Raw genomic sequence first — 16,286 nt, forward strand, 5'->3', positions numbered from 1 at the left:
CACCACAGAATCATGAACAAATAAAATGGTTGTTGTTTTAAACCACTAAGTTTGTTAAAACAGCAAAAGAAAACCAAAACATCTTGGAGAGAACACATGCAACTCAGAGTGGGGGATAAACCCTATGAAAATAATTTATTACACAACCGAACTATTTTTTTAAATTGCTTTTTTATTTTGCTAAATTTTATTTGCATTCATCAAGTATCTTTAAACCACTATTTCATTGTTTGCTACTTTTACAATTACAGTATATATTTGTTCCCATGAGGAAGGAAAACAAAATTACCACCCAACATTGCATCTTGCATCTGCTACATACAAAGGTACCATTAATGAGTTTAATATTTATGAGGTACTTATTTTAAATGCTTTATATCAGAGGTCTGCACACTCTGTCCTGTGGGCCAAATCTATCCTGGTATCTGTTTTTGTAAATAAAGTTTAATTGGAACACAGCCAAGCCATGTGTTTATGTATCCTCTATGGCATCTTTTATTCATCAATGGCAGAGTTAAATATGGCAGAGACTATATAATCCACAAAATCTAAAATATTTACTATGTGGACTTCTACAGAAAAAGTATGTTGGTCTCTGCTTTAAATTATGAGGAAATTCTTGATGTATTATTTCATAGGTAGTCAACTACTTAATGATATTTGGGGAAACTGGCATTTTTGGTAGGGCTGGATGAATTTTTTTTTCCATTTAAATAATATAAAATAAGGGATCTTTCTATCCAAAAATTCACTATCCAACCAGATTTCAGATTTAGATTAGAACAGATTAGATTTAGAAGATGAGAGATGCCATATTTACCTGGATAGTTCAGTTCAAATAGTCAATTTGAGAATCTAATGTAATCATCTTGGAATTTTGTGACTGTTTTTCCCTTTGCATGTCTTTTAAAGGTGGTGACATCTAACACTGATGTGATTTAAGTATTTTTCATAAGAGAAGCCCAATTTTTTTTTTAAAGATTTTATTTATTTGAGAGAGAGAATGAGAGAGAGAGAGCACATGAGAGGGGGGAGGATCAGAGGGAGAAGCAGACTCCCTGCCGAGCAAGGAGCCCGATGCGGGACTCGATCCCAGGACTCCAGGATCATGACCTGAGCCGAAGGCAGTCGCCCAACCAACTGAGCCACCCAGGCGCCCCGAAGCCTAATTTTGTGTACAATTAATTTTCTTATTATGACAAGCTAGTAAGTTTCGCTAGAATCCCAGGTAAGTGCTGGAAAGACCCTCAAAATTACTTTCCTTGCCCCAATTCCACATGTCCACCTCCCTCTCTCCCGTTTTTTTTTTCTGAAAGGAGGGGAAGACTAGTTCAGAGTAGCAAAGTTAGTTGACTTGCCAGAGGTCATGATTCATTAATAAGAGATGGATCAGTCCCCACTGCTCTTTAGCATTTGCATATATGGAACAGTTATATGTTCGTTATGAATGAACTTTTAACTGCCATGAACTTTTTGCTGGACAATCAGCACTGGGGGAAAAAAAAATCTTTGCTATAATCATCAACTGAAAATGTTCTTTAGTAAAACCAAAAATGAGGTATGCCATGTCATGGCTAAACTGCTCAGTTGACAATTGCTCTATTTGCAAATTTCACATGATGGTGTACAATTCTTAACATGAATATTAAGTTGAGGTGGATAGTTTTTTACTTTTCCAAATAAAATCTTGCCTTGCTTGTTCAGGAGTGTATAAATCATACTAGCTGGCTATAGTACAGATGCAAAGAATTTGAAATCTGAAAGGCGCCTTGGAGATCACCGTCCAGCTTCCTAATTTAACAGAAGCAAGGAGGCCTAGGGAAGATCCCAGCTAAACAGCAATACTATATATTTAAAACAAAGTTCCTTGTGTCGCGGTTGTTTGGGCTTTTTCAAATGTCTCCTTTAAAAAAGCACAGGCAGGGCACTTCCAGGCCAACTATCAGAAAATTCATACTCTATCGGTCTTATTTCTCTTTCTAGGTTGAGCTCAATTAAGATTTTGGTGACTATACACAAGAAGCCACTAATGTAAAACAAAAGGTTTGAAGGGCGGGCGGGAAAAATTTACCCAGAGTAGCAACTGAGAGACAAAGAGCCTCTCCCCGGCCCCGCCCCCTGATTCTCGCCAATAGCAACAGACGCGAGCCCTTGCTTTCCCGAGCCCGGCCAATCGGCTGCGCGGGCTGTGGCCCGACGGAAGGGGCGGGGCGGCCGTTGCCAGAGAAGCCACTTGATGGTTACTAGCTCCACTTTCGTCCCTCTTGCACCTGGGCGGGCACTCTTCCACCGCAAGCAGTTCTAGGAATTCGCCTCCTTGCCACCTCGCGTCCTTTCGCTTCCTTTCTAGCTTTCGCCTGCGGCACTGCCTCCTGCGTCCCCCTCTCTCCTAGCCGACCCAGGGCTGGAGAACACAGGTACGCTGGCGGTGGTTTCCACCACCGTTCGCTGAGCGTCATCTTTGCGGCCCCTTTGGACCCCTTCCACGGCGGAGCGGCGGCGGGCTGACGTCACGGCGGCGTGCTGACGCAGCGGTCGGGGCGTGGTCACGCTTTGGGGAGCGGGGAAGCTTGGGCTCGGACCGTCTCTCTGCGGTTACTGCAGACGCACTTAGGGGTTCGGGTGGTCCGGGCTGTTTGGGGGCCGTCCACCCAGAGCTAGACCTCAGCCCCTTTCTGCCCATACCTGCCACTTACCCCAGAATTGACTGCCTGGCCTGGGAAAAAGACGGCGAGGCTCGTATTCCTAGGGAGGGTGTGGTCCCCAGGACCCCAGGGTAGATCATAGTTGATGGGCTTGTCCAGAACGAAGCCCTTATCAGGTCGGCCCGGGCATGGTGGCGTCTCCTTCTGAAACAATTCCTCTTACTCATTTGGCTGGCTTTTAAGCGACCACCATATAAGATACCCGATTGTGGTAGGCCCTGGGGCTCCTTTAGTGAAGAATACTATGGGAGGCCTGGGAAATTAAGTCCTCCAGGTTCCTTCTAGGTTTCCGGACTCAATAGGAAACTCCTTCAAGTGTGTGGCCTTGGACCGGTCGGTCACTTAACTTTCCTGGCTTCAGTTTCCCTATCTGGAAGACGAGGGCAATAATAGTCACTTTGGGGTGGTTGTAATAAAAGAGATTAAGTAAACCAGTGTCAGGTTTTGAGTATAGGTAGTAAGGGTGCTTGTTGATTGAGAAAACCATAGCCACACTGGGGCAGGTATTTAGGATGTCTATTTCGGAGACAAAGTTTCCCTGTCATCTCGCCCATACTAAGGTTTCGGGTGTTTTTGAATTAATGAGGTTCTTGGAGTAGTTTTAAACACTACTTGCCTAGTTAAAGGAACAAACCACAGAAAACCTGTTTTTAAAATTAGTTTGCTTTCCTTCTCCTTAGAATAAGAATGTCATGGTCATGTTCCTAATTCTTTAACAGCTAGGTATCCATTTTCTGCCTCTCTTTCTTTTACTTTCACGGTTGATGTGTATAAATAATACGGTTTTTGTACCCAAAAAACCGAAAGGCATGAGAAAGTGGCTTTGTTTATATTGTACAAATGAATGAGACCCAAGGAGCTGAGTATAGCAATGAGGTTGACATAACATCTACCCACCAAACTCAATTCTTTTGGAAGTCAGTTGTTTTCCCGTGGGCTCTGGTTTAGTAGTACTCAATTTATGACTACTTCGTAGATGATTTGTAATGATTCTGTAAGGAACAGATCTTGAAAGAATTGTTTCGAAAAGTTGGTTTTATACAGATAACTCAGGCCTTCAAGTATTTTAAGGAATAGTGATTGACTCAGTATGATTTTTTTTTTTTTTTAAGATGAAAAAATTTAAAGAAAAGACCTGGTGGGAAAGCAACCCCAACAATGATCCAAAGGGACCCTAAATTAAAAAAAAAAACATTCAAACAAACAAAAAACCCCACCTGTAAGTGCTATTTCATTCTGTTCAAACCTCCCCACAGCTTTGGCTGGCAAAGTTTTTTTCTCATTATGTAGAAGAGGCAACTAAGGCCTGCTGTGGCTTAGAGTTGTCCATGTCAGGTGGTTCTAAGGACTAAGAACAGGTGAGTCTGGCCCAGTATTTCATTTTAATATGCTGCCTCTGGGTCATCAAGGAATGGTTAAATTATGTTCAGGCTACCTGTACTCTGAGGAAGAAGAAATAATACTTTCAGGAGGTTTTCTTCTAGCTCTCAAGTTAATTTTGGTACTTAAAGGGATAAGCTGTCATTTTCTGGAACAGGTATGTGGAGCAATCCATTCAGATGGTCATGGGTAAATGAAGAGTTATATTTGGTCACTTTCTGTACTGAATCTCTTGCTATTCTAATTCCTTCATTGTTTTTCAAGTTTGTTTGTTTGTTTGTTTTTATCACCAGTGGAAACAACTTTTGATTTCTTCAAAATTTTTTCTAGGAAAAGAACAGTGGAATTTCATTTCTCTGGGACCGTAATAACCGGTTTCACTGCTTCTACTCTTCTCCCCTCCATATACCTGGTCCATTCTCCAAAATACCACTAAATTTATCTTTTAAAGATGCACTTTTGATCTGTTATTATCCTGCTTAAAATGATTTAATGGTCTGTCTTAACCTTTAGGAAAAAATTCAAGCTTTTGAGCTTGGCATACAGTGACCACTTCATTGTGTCCAGTTTCATCCTTTGCCACTTGCCCTTGCAAATCATGTCCTTTCATGATTCCTTCCTCTTGCTTGTACTTGACCCTGTACCTATGCCTTTTTCTCTTTCTTTTTGTCATACTCACATTTGTTTTGCAGGACTCTACAATTCTTTAGTAAACTTTGACTAGTGTGAAGAATAGTGAGAGAGATGAGAAGCATTCCTATATCTACTTTGTGTTCTTTGCTGAATATTTCAGTGAATTTTTCAGGAGAAGTTGTGTGCTTTTGTTTGAAGCCAATGGGAGCTTGTTTTCCAAGAATTAATGTTTGGCAAAACAAATTGAAATCTGTGAGATTCTTATGCTTTTCTCTTTGGAGAGATTAGTTTTAAATATATATTTGCAGCTGGTTTATTTACTTAGAGCAATCTAGATGCTAAGGAAGGGCATGAGCTGGGATCTTTCTTTTCTCTGACCATGGCCAGCAGTATAGTCCCTGAACAGCCATCCCTCAAATGCTTATTGTTGGCCAAATGGAACATACTTTAGTGAGTGTAGCTGGGTCAGTGTAAACCATGACCACGCCTGGAAAAAGCTTTAAGTACATGCCTTTTTGATAGGGGACTGGTAAAGTCATCTCTGTATAGGAAATTTAATTCTTTAAACGTTAAAATATATTTAAGTTGCTAATCTTTAGGGGTTTGGTTATTAAATATGTGTGCAGAATATGTGTCTTTGTTTCACCACCAAGTTGTACAGGAGTATATTTGTCAATTGGGAGTATATTCCATGTAATTGAAAACATTTTCTTGTGAAACATCTTTTCCATAGAGGAATACATTTGGCTCACTAAAATGATAGCATTTTTTATAAAGGTAGGACTTTTTATGCTAAAGAAAATTGTTCAGCACACATATGTTTTTGGTTATAATATTGTCACAACACAAAAATAGTGGAGTGCCTTGGAAACTTTGAACAATTTTTATCCTGGAAAATATTTCTAGATTGTAAGAATATAATTGTTGATAATTTCTATGGATATATCTGAGACTTGACTTATATAGTTCTCTTTGTTTTGAGAATCAGTAATGAAGATAACATTTTTGAATGTTGGGCTAAGAGTCATTCTAAGATCTCTGTTTTTACAGTGTGTTAATTTTATTTGTTTACCCTTTAAGATAAGGCACAGTTACTTTTTACAGGTGATGAAGCAGAAAAATGTAGTATTTCATCTTGTGATAAAACTTTTAGAAAAATTGTATAAATAGCTGCCAATAGCCCACAGAGCCAAGTAAGAACTCATTTAAAATACTAATACCAAACTGAATCTTATAAAATATGCCTACCGGGGCACCTGGGTGGCTCAGTCGTTAAGCGTCTGCCTTCGGCTCAGGTCATGATCCCAGCGTCCTGGGATCAAGTCCCACATCGGGCTCCCTGCTCCGAGGGAAGCCTGCTTCTCCCTCTCCCACTCCCCCTGCTTGTGTTCCTGCTCTCGCTATCTCTCTCTCTGTCAAATAAATAAAATAAAAATCTTAAAAAAAAATAAAATATGCCTACCAATTGAAGATCCCTAATCCTCTTATATTTATTTTTGAATTTTTATTCAAAATATAGGAAACATTTTTCTTTTAATGATTCCCCCAAAAGATGAATCAATGAAGTGAATAAGTAAAAAGCAACTGCCTTTATTCATCGCATTAACTGCTCTAAGCCTTGAGTCCTCTCCTTCAATTACTGCTTAGCTTTTATACGGCTTGTAGCTGCTAAGGATTCAAATGTAAATAAGGTATTCTTTCTTGAGATTCCAGTGTGCAGAGCAAGAAATTTTAAACAAGTGAATGAATGAAAGGTAAATACCAGTTCCCCTGTGAGTGGGGTAGCTATTGGAACCAAACAAATCAGTAGATGATAGTACTGTTGATTGCAGTGATTTATCTAGATCATATTCTTCTTCACTCTTAGGTTTGGTTTTTCATTTGATTTTTTGTATCCATCTATTTTTAATTCTTCTTTAATTCTTTAAGACTTCAGATAGCTCAAAATACTGTTATGTCTTACCAACAGATGTTTCATATTTCAGCATTCAAGTAGATCATCTTAGGTATCTGTAGGTTAATTAGCAGTTCCAATTGTACATGAGTTGTTGGTATTTCAAAAATATGAGCATGCATTTCTTTGGTCTATATCCTAAATCCTTGTTTCTGTAGTGTATAGAACCTTCAGACAAAAATAGATGTATTTTTACAGACACTTTCAAAGTGTTATTTTAGAAATACAAGTAATTTTCAACTTATAATTTCTTCACATCTACTTAAATATTGAAAATTCTTGACCAAATGTATTGTAAAATACAGGTTTATAAAAATAAATTACAAAGAGGTAAAATATCTCTGAAAACCCTGAAGATCTTAAATATAACATTTGATTTTGTATAAATATAAAATGAAGTCAGGGAGACACATTACCATATATTAGAGTTGTGAAAACACAGCCTTAATGATTGCTAAAGCACTAATTTATTACTTAAAATGGAACAGTTCTGAAGGAATTCGTGCGTATTCCTGTTTAAAAAATGACACCGCTAAGTTTGAGTGAAAACAGTTGTTTAGTAAAACTTAGAAGTATCTGTCTATTTGTTACCACCACAGAGTATCCTAGATTGAGCTGGGAAATAGGAATAAATTAATTTAATTTTGTAAGGTCTACTTTCAAAAGAATAACAATCTTTTTGTAACTATTGTTGCCAAATACTTTGAAAAGTATATGAAATTTCTATTCTAGGCATACATAACATACATTTCCTATTGGGTAGATATAATGAAACTAAGGACCAGAGTTAACCGTAGTTTTTATATTTATTTTCTAGTTTGAGTGGATTAAGATACTATAATACTTCAAGAAATAGATTAATAAAAATTTCTACATTCTTGTGGTTATGTAGAAAATAACAGGCCTTTTGGAGAGTGTATGGAATTGGCAATTGTTGAATGCTTGGGCAATGCAATTTTGATACTTTTTGAATTAGTATCACAAATGAGTAGCAGTTATAATTTCTATTTTGTCTGTAAAATATAATTCTTTATACATGTTTAGGATTTTTATTTTATAGAGTAATGACAGAAAAAAGAACCTACTGAGATAAGTTTAATAACTAAAATATTTCCTAGCTTTCAGCTTATGAAGAAAAGTTGTTGTGGAAGCCACCTATAAATCCATTTACCAAATTTATGGAGAAGCCTTCAATTGATGGAAGTCATTCAGAGAAACTATGTTCTCATTTTACAAGTACACCAGAGGACGAACATTTACCACAGGCTGCCAGTGAAAGTCATCTCAGCTGGTATTTTCAATAATAGCAGGGGATATCTAATTTTCTGATTTCAACATTTCATGTTTTGTCCATACTGTAAATTATTTGAATCAAATACAGCATTCTTTCAAGAGTATCTTCTTCAAATCTAGCAATTCATATATTTATTTACCCTGATTACAAATCAGTACTCATTTAGCAGAATTGAGCTAGGTTTTTGAAATCTTAATGAAAGCAAATAAAAATGAAAGCCTTATCTATTGAGAATTATTAAAGTATTAAGCCTTATAGCTAAGATAAATGAAAATAGAAGTACTATGGAATGTTGGAAATGTAGTTGATGAGTACTAATTCACTGTCATTTGGAACATTGCTATATAACAAATACCTGTCATATTTTGCTATCTCCTTTAGAATAAGGAATACACGGGGTGCCTGAGTGGTTCAGTTGGTTGAGTGTTCAGCTCTTGATTTTGGTCAGGTCATGATCTCAGGGTCGTGGAATTGAGCCCCGTGTTGGGCTCCACGCTCAGTGGGGAGTCTGCTTGAGATTTTCTCTTTCCCTCTCCCTTTGCCCCTCCCCCCAAATAAATAAAATCTTAAAAAAAATAGGGAATACACTTGCTATTTATATGACTCATTGCTTACCAAGATGACAAGCTTTTTTTTTTGAAGATTTTATTTATTTATTTGAGAGAGAGAAAGAACACAAGCAGGAGGAGCAGCAGGCTCCCCGCTGAGCAGGGAGCCTGATGCAGGGCTTGATCCCATGACCCCGGGACCATGGCCTGAGCTGAAGGTAGACAGTAGACAACCAACTGAGCCACCCATGGGCCCCCAAAAATGACAGCCTCAAAACACCATTATTGTCACCATTGATAGTATAGTCCAGTTTCTATTTAGCTTGTTGTAAACAACAGTGATATTTTTTTTTTTTTTAAGATTTTTATTTATTTATTCATGAGAGACAGAGAGAGAGGCAGAGGGAGAAGCAGGCTCCCAAGGAGCAGGGAGCCCGATGCGGGACTCGATCCCAGGACACTGGGATCATGACCCGAGCCGAAGGCAGACGCTTAACCATCTGAGCCACCCAGGCGCCCAATGACAGTGATATTTGGTCATATATAACCATTCTTGACTTTCTTCTGCCCATGGTTTTTAATAATGGACAACTGTCATTTATAGCCAACATCTTACACCCATCATGTTAAGCCAGCAGTAATTAAGAACACAGTCTGCTTTCTGACATAGCCTCTAAGATCCCATCAGTTGTTGATGAGCCATTATATTGTTTTGTAAAGAAAGAAAAACTGCCTATTGAAGAAAGATACAATGCTTTCTTATGATTTATTTTGTTTATAAATATTGAAAAAGCTCCTTCAAACTTAATTATACATAGATTTTTGACTTCAAATAACTATGCTTTTAAAAAAATAAAAATAAAAAATAAAACGTAAGTGAAATAAAGTAGGGTATTCTCAAAATTTTTTTATACTCAATATCCAACTCTTAGTCACTTTTTGACTCAGAGTTGTCCTTGCTATTAAGAGTATTGGCGATTTGGCATTTCTTAGGACGATCTTTAACTGAACTAAAATTTATTGGTGCTGGGCTGTAATAATATTCAGCAAGCCTATATTGGAGTCTTGCTTCTGGAATGTTGCTAAACATTCCTAGTTCACCAGCTCCTTCAACCCCTCTATGGCCGTCCACTCCTAGGGGTTAAAAAGTGCTACACCCCATCTCTGGGGCATTCTTGAAAGCATTTGACACTTTTAGTTCTGGGCATGTGCAGGAAAGAGCTCAGGACTGCTTCTTAACAAAGATTACAGGAAGCATCCTGATTTCAGGATGTAAAAATGTAACCAAAGAGATATCTCTTACAGTGATACACAGTAGTGTCTAGGTAATCAAGAAGGCAAATATTAATAGTTTTGTTTTGAATGATGATAATGTATTATAAAGCCAAGTGTGAAGGATTTTTGCAATGTGGAGAGCTTTAGTTTTTTGTGTTCCGTTTGTTTAGCTTATTTGTTCTTCTGGAGGAATTTTTTTTGTGAAGAACAGCAAGTTTCAAGAAAGCATTTAGGAATAAGGTCTAATAGACAAATCTTTTGGGTTTGGAGTAGGGAGTAAAAAGGGAAGTAAAAAAGACATAAACACATTCACACAAATCATTTTACAAACCAGAAAAGAGATGTTGAACAATTACTAGTAGCACAGTGAAGCATTGCTGTTGGTGTTCTTGTGTTTTACATATCTAAACGTTTTAAAAACTTTCTCTCTGTATATTAAGTATAGAAAAATAGGGGAGTATAGGAAAAATTTCATACATTTTCAAGGACCATTTACTGTTATTTTGTGGAGAGCAATTTGTGGAACTGTAATATTTAGTTAACGCTGTGCTATATTTGCATAAAAAGTATAACTAGTTTATGTGACAGATTTAACTTAAATTTTATTTGTGCGTATCTAATTAGTCTAAAGCAGGACATCCTAAATGAAAAGACTGACCTGGAAGCAACATTTAAGGAAGCTGAGTTGGCAACCTGTTCTGTAGAATTATTTTTGCCATTATTTAAGGATACCGTTGAAGAGATTAGTTTTGAAAATGTGAGTACCTGACTTATGAACATCTAATAAAATAGACAGCTAGCATAATACTCAGAATGCATTAATTGCAGTCTTGTATCGAAACACAGTTATGCTCACATACTGGTATTTGATATTAAAAATTGCAGGTTTATCAGTCTCCTATGTCATTAGCTGCAATTCTTTTCTTCAGAGATAATCTCAGGCATGCACTTGTTAAGAGGCTAACCTTGGTGCTTAACTTATCCAAAATTGAACTAGAGAGTCAACTATTTCAAGAGTGAATTTAAACAAATATTCTAAGAGATGAAATATATCTATTTTCTATAGTTTTGTATAGAATAGAAACCTGTATTCTAAAATTTCAGTGTACTGAAGTTTGAGTTAGAGACAAAAATAGATTGTATTCTATTAGTTTCATTAAAATAAATGCCTGAAACACTTCGGGGTTTAAGCCCTTATTTTGATTTCATTACTTTAATATACAATGTACTTTATTTATTTATTTATTTATTTTAAAGATTTTATTTATTTGACAGAGAAAGACAGCTAGAGAGGAAACACAAGCAGGGCGAGTGGGAGAGGGAGAAGCAGGCTCCTGGCTGAGCAGGGAACCCGATGTGGGGATCGATCCCAGGACCCTGGGATCATGACCTGAGCCGAAGGCAGACGCTTAACGACTGAGCCACCCAGGCGCCCCTGTGCAATGTACTTTAATGTACTATTAATAAGCTTGGCAAAATTTACTCTTACTATATGCAAAAATGATTTTGTTACTAGGATAAAGTATTCTTTGATAATAGCAATGTTGTATTTTAGAGTGTCTTAATGCTGTATCTTTTTAGATTTTTTTTTTTTTAAATGCTGTATCTTAAAATGGGTATGTGGTTCTTATATTTTGTCAGGCTAATCTTTTTGCATCCAATTTGAAGAAGATTTCTGAACAGAAGGAAATATTAACAAAAGAATTAGACACTTTTAAACGTGTAAAACAAGCTTTAGAACATCTTAGAAAGACAGAATACCAACAAGTAAGGACCCCTAAGCACTAATTTAATAGATATATTTCTCACTTGAAGGATTTGCTATTTCTGAAACTGTAGAAATTGAATTATTGGTATATTTGAAATGGAAATAATTCTTGAATTTTCGTTTGAAATGTCAATCATGAAACTAACCCTTACTCTTAACGTTTCACAAATAGTTCTACATGAAAGCAGCATGTTTTTATAGAAAATATATTTGTATTTTCTATCTCAGAATTTTTCATTGTTATATTTCATTTCAGCTGATGAAAATAAAATTTTCTTAGAATTTAAGCTCCATTGTACCATTGTATTCATACATTCATTTATTTTTGGGGTTAGCAGTTTGTTGAGAGATAATTCACATATTCACCCATTTAAAGTGCACACTTCAGTGATTTTGAGTGTATTTGCAGAACTGTGCAGCAATCCCCACAGTCAATGTTAGAGCATTTTCATCACCACAAAAAGAACTCCACCCCCCCCCCCCCCCAGGTCCTTTAGAAGTTCGCCTACCTCCCAACCCCACTCACCCCTCCTTACCCTATTATTTCCTTTCTGTTTTTATGAATTTGCTCATTCTGGAAATTTCATGTAAATAGATTCATATAAAATGTGGTTCTTCATAACCACCTTTCATTTAGCGTAGTGCCTTCAAGGTCAAATATGTTGTAGCACATGTCAGTGCTTCATTCCTCTTTATTGCTGAATAATATTTCATTGTATGGCTATTCCATTTTTATTTGTCCATTCCTCAGTTGATGGATATTTAGGTTGCTTCAGTTTTTGGCTGTTATGCATAAAGCTGCTGTGAACATTTATTTACAAGTTGTTTATATCCAAGAGAAATGAAAATATATGTATGCCAAGCAATTCCACTGTGTCCTTCTACAGAGTCCCAAGAGTGGGCTTCATGCAGTCCATGAAATTGTGTATGCAATTTTGCATTAGATGTACATGGCACAAATACTTTTGGGTGAAAGGAATTCATAGCTTTTCACATTCCCAAGCAGGAGTGTGACCCTCAAAGTGAATAAACATTTTTCTATGTTCTCATTTAAAATATCTACATAGAATTCTTTTACTAATGTGCTGTGATTCTTTAAAAATAATCTTACTTGCTAAAATTAAGGTGGTTTATATTTTTTACCTATTTATAAGCAGCATGGTGAGCTTCCTTTGTATACAAGACTTTTGTGGTTTTTGTGTCATTGGCTTGTGTTGTCTGAGGTGTTATTTAGAAATTAGTATATAATTTCATAAACTGGACAAAAGATGATTTGGAACACTTAGGCAAAAATCCATCTGATGACCTCTTTAAAAATCTGAACTGTGCATAATAGTTGTCTGTATTAATTTCTTAAGTGATGCTTATTCCTCTTCCTACTTTTATATGTAGAGAACTATGTTTGTCAATACTGATTTATAATATCTTTTTTTCATAGGTAGGGGACAGTTTATCCAGCATGTTAGAGAAGCTAACTGATAATGAAAGTGAAAATACTGTAAGTCTTTTTATACTTTGTGTCTACTCTGACATTTTTTATTTATATGTTGCTTGGTTTTATAAAATTAGCCAACATTGTCCAAATTGTGATATTTCTAACTCTTACATTATATTTGCTGAAGAATCTTAAGAAGAAGGTACTTGAAAAGGAGACCTATATTCAAGAACTTTCTTGTTTGTTTCAGAATGAAAAGGTAAGCAAATTTTGAGCTTAATCCATCATATTTTCTTAATATTGACTCCCTCTTTTCCTTCTTTCCATCCTGGCCCCCATATCCTCAGAAATAGACACAGAAGTGTTTTTACATTATTTGGATATTTTACAAGTTTTTTTAGTTTCTTTTTAAAAGATTTTTATGGTCTTTAAGTCAGGGTAATTGCATAAATCACTATATATTAGGAACTATGAATAGATTTGTATCTCAATTTTAGTATAAATTAAGGAATTTTAGTGTTTATAGGAGCATTTTAGATATAATTTACTTAGGATAGGTAGGAATTTTTAAAAGGAGATTATCAGGAGCCATTAAATAAAAGGGGGGAGGGGAAAATAGCCCCATAGTTTTATGTACAATTTATAATGGAGGGGTCATGGTTAATGTAAAGTGGTGCTTTGCTTTTTATCAACTTTTTAGATCATGTCTAAATATGGATAAAGTTAAAGATTGTGGAGAAATATATCAAATAACACATTTTTTTTGTTTTCTATGTTACAGGCAAATGCTTTGAAAGCAAACCGTTTTTCACAATCAGTAAAAGTAGTACATGAACGACTACAGCTCCAAATTCATAAAAAGGAAGCAGAGAATGATAAATTAAAAGGATACATAAAGGTTATAAATATTCAGTCATTTTTATAGTTTAAGTGATAAAATTAATGAACAACTATAAAGCCCTTCCTTAGTTCTGGAATTTGGTGGTTTTGGAAGAATTCAATTTAAGTGTTGCCATGGGAAATACATATCTGAGGCAGATCTTAAGATTTCTGGCCCATCTAAAGATTTAGTTCTAAATCCCAAGATAGAAATGCTCTCTCTCTTTAATACCAGTCTAGGAAGGATTTATAGAGCTTGAATTAAAAAAAAAAAAATCTTTCCCATTATATAGTTAATTTATGTTTATTGTGGAAAATTTGTAAAATACAAAGGAAAAAATTAAAATAATTTAAAAATACTGAAACCATTATTAATATTTTGGGATATAGTATTCCTGTCTATTTTCTACATCTACACATAAATACATACTCACATTTAGTAGGCAGTCAGTAAATGCTTATTATTTTTTGTTTGTCATGAATGGTAACAACCCTAAAATCAGTTACTTAGCTTTGGTGTTTAGAAAACTGAGTAACATTCTTGTCATGCAGTTTTTTTAGCAGTGTCATTAAGGGGAATATTTTGGTTTAAACTCAGTGGTTTTAATACTCTTCTGGAAGCCTCACAGGCACTTTGAAATAAGAACTTGAGGTCACTATGACATGACACAAGCTGACTGGATCTATTGTCATTATTTTTGCCAAAGGAAAAGAAGCAGTGTTCTCACTTGGAGAAGAGAAGTGTACAGTGATAACCCCCTGGAGTGTGAGGACATCGGTGTTAAATTTCTCTTTGCTTTTGCACTCCTGAATCATGGCAAATGTTTGCAACCTGTAGCATGTTTCAAGACTGCGCTTGGGGTGTTTTGGTTTTTGTTTTTCTTCAAGGATGAAAAGCTTTTGCCCAGTAAGGGGACATTAAGCAGGCTTATGCGGAGTGTAAATTTTATCCTTTGTCCTCCTACCTGTGCTTTTTAAGCAGTTTCCCCCATTGGTTCCCTGTGTCGTTTGTATGGGAGTCCTAGGGCATTACAGATGAACTAGAGTTGATATTGCATTAGCCTGTCATGGTAAATACAATAGAATACATGTGATTTAACACCTCAGATAATCATCTGTCACAATTTATCTTACACAAGTTTTAGTTATGTCCTCAAATAGCATTTGGGAAATTTTTGAAAACATTTTCTTCAATTTAAAAATGAAATATTAAGTGATATTTTAAAGTTAATTTTAACAATTTCATATGATAATTTAGAGAATATAAGACTAAAATCTTAAGATTTTGCCATGACATTCTTCTAATACTTTAAATTCCTTTACAAAAACCCTGCTGTTTAGAAATAATTACAAGAGTTGCATTAGGTTACTGATTTTTCTACCCTCCCTGTAACATACAATTTTTGAATTTAAGGCATTAAGTTATTGGGGTGGGGGGCGGTCAGAATTTAGTTCTTCAATTTAGGTTTCACAAGGTTCTTTTTGGAGTACAAAGATAATGAACTCAGTTTGGCAACATAAATCTCATTTAATATTTTAGTTTTGACTCCAGTGAGTCAATTCATTTTAATAGGTCTTGAAAAATTTACGTTTTAGTTCTCTGAGAAGTATTCCAAAGATACTTTAACCCATTTTTCTTTCAAGATCTTTATAATATAGCAGTTAGGAATAAATATTTTCACAATTTAGAAGAAACAGAATAATTATCTTTATAATATGCAGCATGTAGAGCTCCTTGGAAATAAGGAAAGGCAAATAGTTGACTTTACATGTATGTCCATTCGTTTGGCAAGAGACTGCGAAGAGTCATTTATTTTGAAACCATAAAAATAATTTGATAGTTTAGTATACTTCCTAATAGTGCTCAAATGTGGGATAGGATAAATCTAGTGAGGAAGTTCTGACTGGAATCTTGTTCCAAAGGATTTATTTCACCTTGGTGTTTAAAATGCTTTATGAAAGTGTAGCAATTATTCATGGTGTGCTGATGACACCCTGTGGTTTCCTAGAGGAATGGCAGCTGTACTTCCTGTGGAGTCTATTCTCTTCAGTAGACTTGTACTGCTCTTAATCATACTTGTTTTCCCCCAACAACTTATTAAAACATTTCATGGGATTTTTTTAGTTTAAGTAGACTTCTAGAGACTCTTTAACAGTATTTTTTTTTTAAGATTTTATTTATTTGTCAGAGAGAGAGCACGAGCAGGAGGAGCAGTAGGGAGAGGGAGAAGCAGGCTCCCTGCGGAATAGGGAGCCTGATGTGGGACTCGATCCCAGGACCCTGGGATAATGACCTGAGACGAAGGCAGACGCTTAACCGACTGAGCCACCCAGGCGCCCCTGTTTAACAGTATTTTATTGCTTGTCTTAATCTACCGAGTGCACTTTTCAAAGAGGGCTAGTCTTTAAATCTTA

General features: G+C 35.9%; 1 protein-coding gene across 7 annotated transcripts in view; it reads left to right on the forward strand.

The window, feature by feature from the left end:
• The first annotated feature begins 2,204 nt into the window (after positions 1 to 2,204).
• Positions 2,205 to 16,286, forward strand: part of ODF2L (outer dense fiber of sperm tails 2 like) — a 38,248-nt gene continuing 24,166 nt past the window's right edge. For 3 of the 7 annotated variants that reach the window (XM_054512763.2, XM_064588885.1, XM_064588886.1), the window contains exons 1-7: positions 2,206 to 2,417; positions 7,791 to 7,963; positions 10,414 to 10,546; positions 11,431 to 11,556; positions 12,996 to 13,055; positions 13,180 to 13,251; positions 13,774 to 13,890. In XM_054512763.2, the coding sequence (XP_054368738.1) occupies positions 7,851 to 7,963; positions 10,414 to 10,546; positions 11,431 to 11,556; positions 12,996 to 13,055; positions 13,180 to 13,251; positions 13,774 to 13,890 (621 nt within the window). In that variant the 5' untranslated portion in view covers positions 2,206 to 2,417; positions 7,791 to 7,850. Of the gene's footprint in view, positions 2,418 to 6,431; positions 6,473 to 7,790; positions 7,964 to 10,413; positions 10,547 to 11,430; positions 11,557 to 12,995; positions 13,056 to 13,179; positions 13,252 to 13,773; positions 13,891 to 16,286 lie in introns of all 7 variants that reach the window. The other 4 variants (XM_064588884.1, XM_064588883.1, XM_064588887.1 and 1 more) reach the window with 4 other exon arrangements.

This window comes from Mirounga angustirostris, unplaced genomic scaffold, assembly GCF_029215605.1.
Source record: "Mirounga angustirostris isolate CCGP_5_RB_7025 unplaced genomic scaffold, mMirAng1.0.hap1 SCAF_4, whole genome shotgun sequence".
Classification (NCBI taxonomy): domain Eukaryota; kingdom Metazoa; phylum Chordata; class Mammalia; order Carnivora; family Phocidae; genus Mirounga; species Mirounga angustirostris.